This window comes from Otolemur garnettii, unplaced genomic scaffold (genome assembly GCF_000181295.1).
Source record: "Otolemur garnettii isolate 467f Iridium unplaced genomic scaffold, OtoGar3 scaffold00006, whole genome shotgun sequence".
NCBI classification, from domain to species: Eukaryota; Metazoa; Chordata; class Mammalia; order Primates; family Galagidae; genus Otolemur; species Otolemur garnettii.
Genome location: NW_003852401.1, coordinates 1,671,270 through 1,681,124, shown reverse-complemented (window position 1 = coordinate 1,681,124; position 9,855 = coordinate 1,671,270). Strand labels below are relative to the sequence as shown.

The 9,855-nt window shown below is 36.2% G+C and overlaps 1 protein-coding gene across 1 annotated transcript in view; it reads left to right on the top strand.

Moving 5' to 3' along the window:
• The window catches only part of IFT74 (intraflagellar transport 74), a 103,079-nt gene that overhangs the window by 86,566 nt on the left and 6,658 nt on the right, over positions 1–9,855 (top strand). The window contains exons 17-18 of the mRNA XM_003782844.2: positions 7,038–7,201; positions 8,053–8,178. Of these exons, the coding sequence (XP_003782892.1) occupies positions 7,038–7,201; positions 8,053–8,178 (290 nt within the window). The remainder of the gene's footprint in view (positions 1–7,037; positions 7,202–8,052; positions 8,179–9,855) is intronic.

The window sequence follows — 9,855 nt, the reverse complement described above, 5'->3', positions numbered from 1 at the left end:
CTGTGAGCTGTAATGCCATGGCGCTCTGCCCAGGGGGACAGCTTGAGGCTCTGTCTCAAAAAAAAAAAAAAAAAATAGAGAATCTTTCCCTCAATGAATGTTTTTGATAGGCTTATCAAAGATCAAATGACGATAAGTGGCTGGGTTCATCTCTTGGGTCTCTGTTATGTTCCATATATCTACCTCTCTATTTTTGTGCCAGTACAATACTGTTTTAATCAAACTGTCACTCTTCAAAGATGACACGGATGTGACTTGGAAAACCACAGGGACTCAACTACAAAACTCTTGTAAGTGATCAAGGAATACAGCAGTGTCTCAGGATACAAAATCAGTACTTAGAAATCAGTAGTTTTCTTAGATACCAACAATAGTCAAGCTGAAAATATAGTCAAGGACTTTTATTCCTTTTACAGTAGTGCCAAAGAAGATGAAATATCTGGGAATATACCTAACAATGGACATGAAAGATTTCTATAATGAGAATTATGAATCTCTGAGAAAAGAAATAGCTGAAGATGTTAACAAATGGAAAAACATGCCATGCTCATGACTGGGAAAAATCAACATTGTTAAAATGTCTATCCTATCCAAAGCAGTCTACAGATTTAATGCGATCCCTATTAAAGCACCAATGTCATACTTATAAGATCTTGAAAATATAGTACTTCATTTTATATGGAATCAGAAAAAACCTTGAATAGCCAATACATTGCTTAGAAATTGCACACTGTACCCCATGATTGCATTAATGTACACAGTTATACTATAAGAAATAAAAAAAGAAAAAGGAGGGATCATGTTACCAGCTTTCAGGCTATACTATAAATCTATAGTTTTTCTATTTTTAGTAGCAATGGGGTCTCACTCTTGCTCAGGTTAATCTCAAATTCCTGATCTCAAGCAATCCAACCATCTTGGCCTCCCAAAATGCTAGGATTACAGGTGTGAGCCACTGCACCTGGCCATTTAGGACCATTTTGAACATATCTTTTTCATACCAAGATGTTCAGTTAAGATTTTCCCAACTGATTTTCTATTGCTGTTTACTTGGTCTGCTATGCTTCTTAGAGCCAACCAATGAGTTTGACATACAATTAGACCAATTTTTGCAATATTTTCATCAGTTCTGCTCATTACTGACTGCCTCTACCTCTCTTCATCAGTGATGCTTTCTCTCACCTCAGAAAAATATTTAATCCATTTGTACATTGCCATTTTCTTCATGGCATTATCCCCATACACTTGGACTAACACATCCCTAATTGCACTTCCACTCTTACCAAGTTTAATAAGAAATGTAATGTTTGTTTGTCGCCTAATTCAAGCTCTATCCAACATTTTTATGACTGCACACAAAAACATGCAATAACAATAATGAACACCACTCAGCAAGATACTGCCACGTGTCAACAGGAACACATCTGTGAGACACTGATATACCAAGGTTATGTACCCTTTCCGAGTTGTTTGTTCAGTGCTGCCAATGTCAGCACAAGGTGGCAAGTTTGCAAACTTCATTGTCAGACTTCATGTGTAATTAAAACTTTCTAGTAGCCATGTAAAAAAGTGCAAAGAGATAGGTGAATTTTAATAATATATTTTATTTAAACAAGTATATATAAGATATTATTTTAACATGTCATCAATATGAGTATAAAAATTATCAAAGAAATAATTTATACCTACAGCATTTCAATTTGGTTTGGATACATTTCAAGTGCTCAAAAGCTGTATGTGGCTAGTGGCTGCCATTGGGATGTTACCAGTAGAAGTTAGAATCGGCTATACAAAATTAAACTAAAAGAGGCTAGGATAAGGTTATGCAAATATTTGGATTCTTTGATTCATAAACTGATGGTTTCTAACTATGAGTGATCTTTTTGCAAATTTATGATTTTGAATTAACTATGCTTTTATTTGCCTTCTTGGATATATCTGTAAGATAACAAGAAATGAAGACCTAGTTAATATTTGCTAAGTTAGAAATATTGAAAGATCCTTGAAATGGAATAATGGATCTGTAATACTGTATCTGGAGTCCCTAAATCTAAAAAGATCTTGGCAAAAAAAAACTAAACTGACCTAAGCTGTCATGAAGCTATTTAGAGAGTTTAATTATCCCACGAGTTAGACTATTTATCCTTTTTTTGCTATAGAAATATTCATATACTTTGATCCCTGATCCCTGCCTAGAAGTTATGTAGTAATTAATGTGTATATTTTATTACTTTTCTAAAATCCAAAGAATTCTGTGTTCTGCCCAACAGTTTTAATTAAGGGATTATTGACCTCTAAACAAATACTGAATGCTTTTAATACATCATTGAATTAAGAGTGGTGATATAGGTGTTTAATTGCTGTTACTCTCCAGGGGTCCTCAAACTTTTTAAACGGGGCAGTTCACTGTCCCTCAGACCATTGGAAGGCCAGACTGTGGGCCCTGGGACAAGTCAGCTGCTACACAGGACAGGCAGCGGTGGCAAAAACACCTGGCAAGCCAGATAAATGTCCTAGGCGGGCTGCATGTGGCCCATGGGCCATAGTTTGAGGACACCTGCCTATACAATCAAACATCATTTATGCCTAGATTTGTTTATAGTTTATTTGCCATAGTCTTATTTGTACATCTGAATTGTATACCAATCAGGTATCTCCTCTACCAACTAGAGAAGGTACATTCTAACCTTAATTTCCATACCTGCTATTGGTTTGACTATGAGTATATCATTTATTCTAGTTTAAAAAAAAAAACATGACATTTAGCATTTTAACCATATTTAAGCAAACAGTAGTGTTAACTAGATGTACACCGTTGTGTAACAGATCTCTAGAACTTTTTCAGCTTACAAAACTGAAACTCGACATCCACTGATGACTTCTGCACATTCCTTTCCCTGACACCTGGCAACCACAGTTCTACTTCTGTTTCTATAGGGTTGAGTACTTTTGATACCTCATGTAAGTGGAATCACACAGTTTTGGCTTTTTTGGGACTGGTTTACTTCATTTAGAATAATGTCCTCAAATTCCATCCATGTTGTAGCAAAGAAGTATTTCCTTCTTCTTTAAGGTTGAATAATATTCCATTGCATTTATGTATCATATTTCTCTATCCATTCATACCCATTTAGTTGCTTCTACCTGTTGGCTATTGCAAATAATGCTACAGTGGGCATGCCAGGAAATAATTCAGTAATCAGGACTCTGTATTCTTTCCATACCTTTATACTTTCTGTTTGTATGTCTTTAAAAAAATAGTCATTATGTTTTCTCCAGCCATGTGCAGTTTGAAAGAAATAAGAATTTCTTCAATGAAGATTAAAAATCTGGTTTATTACTATGATTAGGATTTTGCTGGAAAATGTTCATATTAAAGGTTGGATTATCTGTCCCCTCCAATTAATTTCATTTATTGAGTTATAAACCAAGTGTAAAACTTATTCTTTCTTTCTTTCTCTGATACCATCCCTCATCTCAAGCAATTTTTTGTATCAAGATATCATCATAAGAGGTTTATAATATTCTTGTTTATCTTTCAGAGATAATGGATTTTGTATTCCTCTTTGTGAATTGACTTCCTTTCTACCCTTGAAGTTATAAGTGGGACTCACATTGTTTTCTTTTTGTCATCCATGTTTTTTAATGGGGCACTGTTGCTCTCTAGGGGCCAGAATTGCTTCTTGCGGGGAGGTGATGAAAATCTTAATTATTTGGGGTCTTCCAGTGGACCACTGTACATAAACACATGCACACTACTTCTGTGATATAAAAATTTCTGGGGAGGGAGGAAAAAAAACTACAAAAGGCTTATTAGTGTATTAATAATGGAAGAAAAAGGTTGAGAAAAACTGATATACATCATGGGTAAAGAGGCAAAGAATTTGTCAGCAATAGTTTTTATTTATATTTTTGGAAAGGAAACTCCAGGGAGTAAACAAATGTGCTGATGACAGAATATTTCAGAAACATTTCCCCAGGTCAAAGTGGTTCCTTCTGAGATTTTTGCTACTATGTACACACTGCTTGGTAAACTTTGCAACTTCATAGCATATCAGAAGGAACTAGACTGCATCCTCTTCCTGTCTCTTCCCTTGGAGTAGCTTTTAGCTTTTCATTGGGGACCTGTTGTTAAAGGAAAATAAACTTTACCCTATACCAACCAACCATTTTCCTTTTTTCTCTAGAAAAACCTATCTGTACATTTCTTAATGTATTTTCCTAGTAATATTCAAGGCAAACTGGCAGTTAGAATTATATAGCTGTTTATTCCAAACAGTCAAAATATCCACAAGCTAAGAACATTTCCTATTTTGAACATTAGAACAGTGTAAACCTTAGTGACTTGCTCGGCACTTTGATTCTCATCCTATTTCTAAACCTGGTAGAGGTAAGAATCCAACAAAAAAAACATTTTGCAACAATATTTAAGTCTTGTTTTTTACATTTATTTATATGTTTTCATTTATGCATACATATATTTATATGTTTGTATTTATGTATACATATATACTTTTTGTGTGTGTGTAGGGACAGAGTCTCACTTTATCACCCTCGGTAGAGTGCCATAGCGTCACTGCTCACAGCAGCCTCCATTTCTTGGGCTTGGGCGATTCTCTTGCCTCAGCCTCCCATGTAGCTGGGACTACAGGCCCCCACCACAATGCCCAGCTATTTTTTTGTTGCAGTTTGACTGGGGCCGGGTTTAAACCTGCCACCCTCAGTATATGCGGCTGGCACCCTACCCACTGAGCCGCAGGCGCTGCCCCATATATGCCTTTTTTAATAACATCAATATGGTTGAGTTTTAAAACTCTTAAAGGGATAAAAGGAAACATTCAAGGAATACAGGTTTAATTTTTCCAACTTATATTTTGGGGGAATAACAACCTCTTACTGACTTTTGAACCATTGTTTAACTGCCTAGTTTTACCTTTAAAATACAAGGGCTATCCCGAAAGCATCCAGCCATGTGTTATTAAAAAAAAGTATTAACAATGGCTTGATACTTTCTGGACAACATTCATATAGATCCTTGAGTAAAAACAATGTCTCTGTTGATTTGGTATATCATCAGCACCTGGGGCTTAGTCAATTCTCAATACTTTCAAACGTAAGAATGAAACACACATGTAACATCAATACTCTTTATTCACAGAGCCAATATTTATGACTTTACATTCTCTCTGAAGTTATTTATTAATTTATTTATTTGAGATAAGCGTTTCACTTTGTCACCCTCGGTAGTATGCTGTGGCATTGTAGCTCACAGCAACCTCAAACTCTTTGAGCTCAAGTGATACCCTTGTCTTAGCCTCCCAAGTAGCTGAGGCTATAGGTACCCACAATGCCCAGCTATCTTTAGAGACAGGGTCTTGCTCTGGCTTACACTGGTCTTAAACTCCTGAGCTCAAGCAATCCACCTACCTCAGCCTCCCAGATTACTAGTATGATAGGCGTGAGCCACCACACCTAGCCATTGAAGTTATTTGTAATCCCCAAATCAATAGTTGGATCACTTTCATGATTATTTTTGGACGTGTATAGAGCAGTGAAAAATTTGAACAGCCTGAAATGTGTGCATGTTCCCAACAGAAGTTGCAGTACTCTGCCTTCTTATTTCAGCTCTCATACGACAAACAGGTTTCCATTTTGTGGACTATTTAGTACACATTTTTAGCATTTTTTTTCCTTTCATGATCATACTATATAAAACAGCCACAAGCAAAGTGCTAATGTGCTATCTAGTGTTCCCAAGACTCAGAAGGCTCTGATGTGCCCTGTGGAAAAAATCTGTTAGATAAGCTTCATTATAGTGAAGCATAGGAGGTTACAGTTTAATGTGAATTCACTGTTAATGAATCAATGACCCATACTAAAGAAAATGTCTTTAAACAGATGCACACCAAAAAAAGGTTATGTATTGGTTAATTGACAAAAATGTGACCAGAGATTCACAGGAACCTAACCCTGTATTTCTCATAGAAGCGGTAGTTCAGTATTTGCTAAATCATTATCAATGGTGACTTATAGAACATAGCTACCACAAACAGTAGGAATTAATTATATGTGCAATTTTAAAATTGTGCTCAAATACATAATGATTTATAGCTTGCTTATTTTTTCCTTTATAACTGTGTCATGTTCCTATTAAAAAATATGAGTCTTTGGCTGGGCACCATGGCTCACACCTGTAATCCTATATTATAGGAGGCTAAGGCAGGAGGATCACTTGAGCTCAGTAGTTTGAGATCTGCCTGACAAGAGCTAGTGAGGCAGATCACCTCTACTAAAAATAGACAAAAATTATCCAGGTGTTATGATGGGTACCTGTAGTCCCAGCTACTTAGAAGTTTAAGACAGGACGATTGCTTGAACCCTGAAGTTTGAGGTTGATGTAAGCTAAGCTGACACACTCTACTTTAGCCTGGGCAACAGAGACTCTGTCTCAAAAAAAAGAATGTTTATCATAATATAAGTTATATTATTTTTAAAAACCTGTGTATGTCCTTATATGTGTGTAGCAACATAGAGACAGGTATGGCTAATATGTAAAAGGTTAAACTGGTTACCTAAAATTGGTTCCTGGGGGATGAGTATTTTTTTCTTAATTTTTCTTTGTATTATGTCACTGGTTATAGTGAGCACATATTTCTTTTGCAGATACTCTTGTAAAACATGACTTTTAATTGTTGTATTGCATTTCCTTGTATGAAAGGAATACAATTTTGATTAATTATGACTTTATTTACGTCCTTCCAGTGCCTTGGGAGGTTGAAGTGGGAGGATTATTTGAGTCAAGAATTTAAGACCAGCCCAAGCAACAAAGGGAAACCCCAATCTCTAGAAAAAAAGTGTCCAGGTGTGGTGGTCTATACTTGTAGTCTCAGCTACTCAGGAGGCTGAGTCAGGAGAATCGCGTGGGCCTGAGAATTTAAGGCTTCAGTGAGTTAGGGTAATGCCATACACTCTAGCCTGGGCAACAAAGCTACACCTATTTCAAAAAAAAAATTATGGCTTAAATTCTTATGCTTCAGACAGTCAGCGTCTACAGCTGGATCTACAGAAAATGGAGCTTCTGGAAAGTAAAATGACTGAGGAGCAGCATTCTCTAAAAAGCAAAATTAAGCAAATGACAACTGATCTAGAGACATACAATGATTTGTCAGCTTTAAAATCCTCAGGTGAAGAAAAGAAAAAGGTAAATGCTAACAAAGTCTTATAAAATTACAATTCAGTTTGGTTTTTTCTTGATCAAATTTAATATTTATGCACTTTATGGGATTTTTTATTTTCAATTGATTATTTGATATTTAAGCTGAGAAAAAATAATAAAAATGTTTATATTTGTAGTTGGAATTTAGAGTGACTTAAAGTTTTAAGCAAGATATAAACTATTAATACAGTGCATTTCAACAAATATGAACTTTGTTAATTGCAGATTTGATAATCACTCTTCCTACTTAAAACTTGTCAGTAGCTTTCTGTTGGCATTTACATTAATATAAAGTCATTTAGGTGGGATAGGGACAGATATGGCAGCATTAATGGAATTATTAATACAATTAATATTAACATAGCTTATACACATAGTTCAATGGGTTTTTTTTTCTTTTTCTTTTTTTTTTTTTTTTTGAGGCAGAGTCTTACTATGTCACCCTTGGTAGAGTGCTGTGGCGTCACAGCTCACAGCAACTTCAAACTCTTGGGCTTAAGCTATTCTCTTGGCTCAGCCTCCCAAGTAGCTGGAACTACAGGCACCCGCCACAGTGCCCAGCTATTTTTGTTGTTGTTGTTGTTGCAGTTGTTTAGCTGGCCAGGGCCGGGTTTGAACCCACCACCCTCCATGTATGTGACTGGCACCATAACCACTGTACTAAGGGTGCCGAGCCATTCAGTGGGTATTTTTATAAACAGATTTTAGAGTAGTAACAGCCTTGGTAGAATTTTATCAGAATACAGTCCTTAAAATTATTTAAGTCCAATATGATTTATGCTGCTTATTAGATATTTACTGTAGCCTCTTATTTATTTCTGTTTGGGTCTATCTAGAAATTACAGCAAGAAAGAACAGTATTATCAATTCGCAGAAATGCTTTTAAGAAAATAATGGAGAAACTAAATATACAATATGAGACGCTAAAAACACAACTGCAAGAAAATGAGACACATTCTCAGGTAAAAAAAATTTTTTAATGGCTTTGCAATTAATTTATCCTTTTAGGTTATCTGTCCCATTCTCTTAAACTATATTTTTACTCCAAACAACCCTTTTGTATATAAAAAAAAATGTGTTATATACCTTCCAAATGTTCTGGCTTTGAGGACAGCCAGATTATGTACAACCTCCACTCAGAAGAAATGAACATCTGATTGTTTACCTCCTACAAACCCATATGGAAGCCCACTTCTATGTAAGGCACTGTCTTGGGCACAACCATTATGATAACTTTTAAAATTTTCAAAAGTAAAATATTTATAATGCAAAAACTTTGAAAACTCATAAAAACCACAAATAAAATAAACCCTAATGACTAATATCCTCCCAGCAGAGAGATTCTTGTTGGTATTTTTGGTGTGGGTCCTATTAGACTCTCTCTTTCCCTCTATATGTGTATGTACATGCACATTTATGCATATTCATAAGTATATATTTATTTCTATATATTTATATAAACACTATCATTTGTACATATTATTTGGGGGCTTGTTTTTTTTTCTTTTGTGCAATTTTTGCCCAGGGCTGGGTTTGCACCCACCACCTCTGGTATATGGGGCCAGTGCCCTACTTCTTGAGCTACTGGCGTTGCCCCTGGGGCTTGTTTTTCATTATTAAAGATAAAAGCTATTTCTCTTCTCAGTAGACATATTTTTTAAATACCATTTTCTTTTTTCTTTTTTTAAAATTTTTTTATTTTTTTGAGATAGTCTCACTTTGTCGCCCTCAGTAGAGTATCGTGGCATCACAGTTCATAGCAACCTCCAGCTCCTGGGCTTAGGTGATTCTCTGGCCTCAGCCTCTGAATAACTGGGACTACAGGCACCCGCCACAATGCCCAGCTATTTTTTTGTTGCAGTTTGGCCGGGGCTGAGTTCAAATCCGCCACCCTTGGCATATGGTGCCGGCACCCTACTCACTGAGCCACAGGTATTGCCAATTTTATTTTAATTTTTTTTATTGTTGGGGATTCATTGAGAGTATAAGAAACTAGGTTACACTGATTGCATTTGTTAGGTACAATTCCTCTTATAATTGTGTCTTGACCCCAAAAGGTGTTTCACACACCAAGACACCTACTTCCTCCCTCCTTTGCTCTCTCTGCTCTTCCTTCTCCCAACCCCTCCCTCCTTCCCTCTCTCAACCTCCTCTTTCCCCCCTCTTCCTTTCTCTCAACCCCCTCCCTCTATCTCTCTGTACTCCCCCCTTCCCCGACCCCCTACCATGTACTAGGTCATTAATTGTCCTCATATCAAAATTGAGTACATAGGATTCATGCTTCTTCATTCTTGTGATGCTTTACTAAGAATAATGTGTTCTACCTCCATCCAGGTTAATACAAAGGATGTAAAGTCTCCATCTTTTTTAGTGGCTGAATGGTATTCCATGGTATACATAAACCACAACTTGTTAATCCATTCCTGGGTTGGTGGGCATTTTGGCGATTGTAAATTGAGCTGCAATAAACAGTCTAGTGCAAGTGTCTTTATGATAAAAGGATTTTTTCCCTTCTGGGTAGATGCCCAGTAATGGTATCACAGGATCAAATGGGAGGTCTATCTTGAGTTCTTTGAGGGTTATCCATACTTCCTTCCAAAAGGGTTGTATTAGTTTGCAGTCCCACCAGCAGTGTAAAA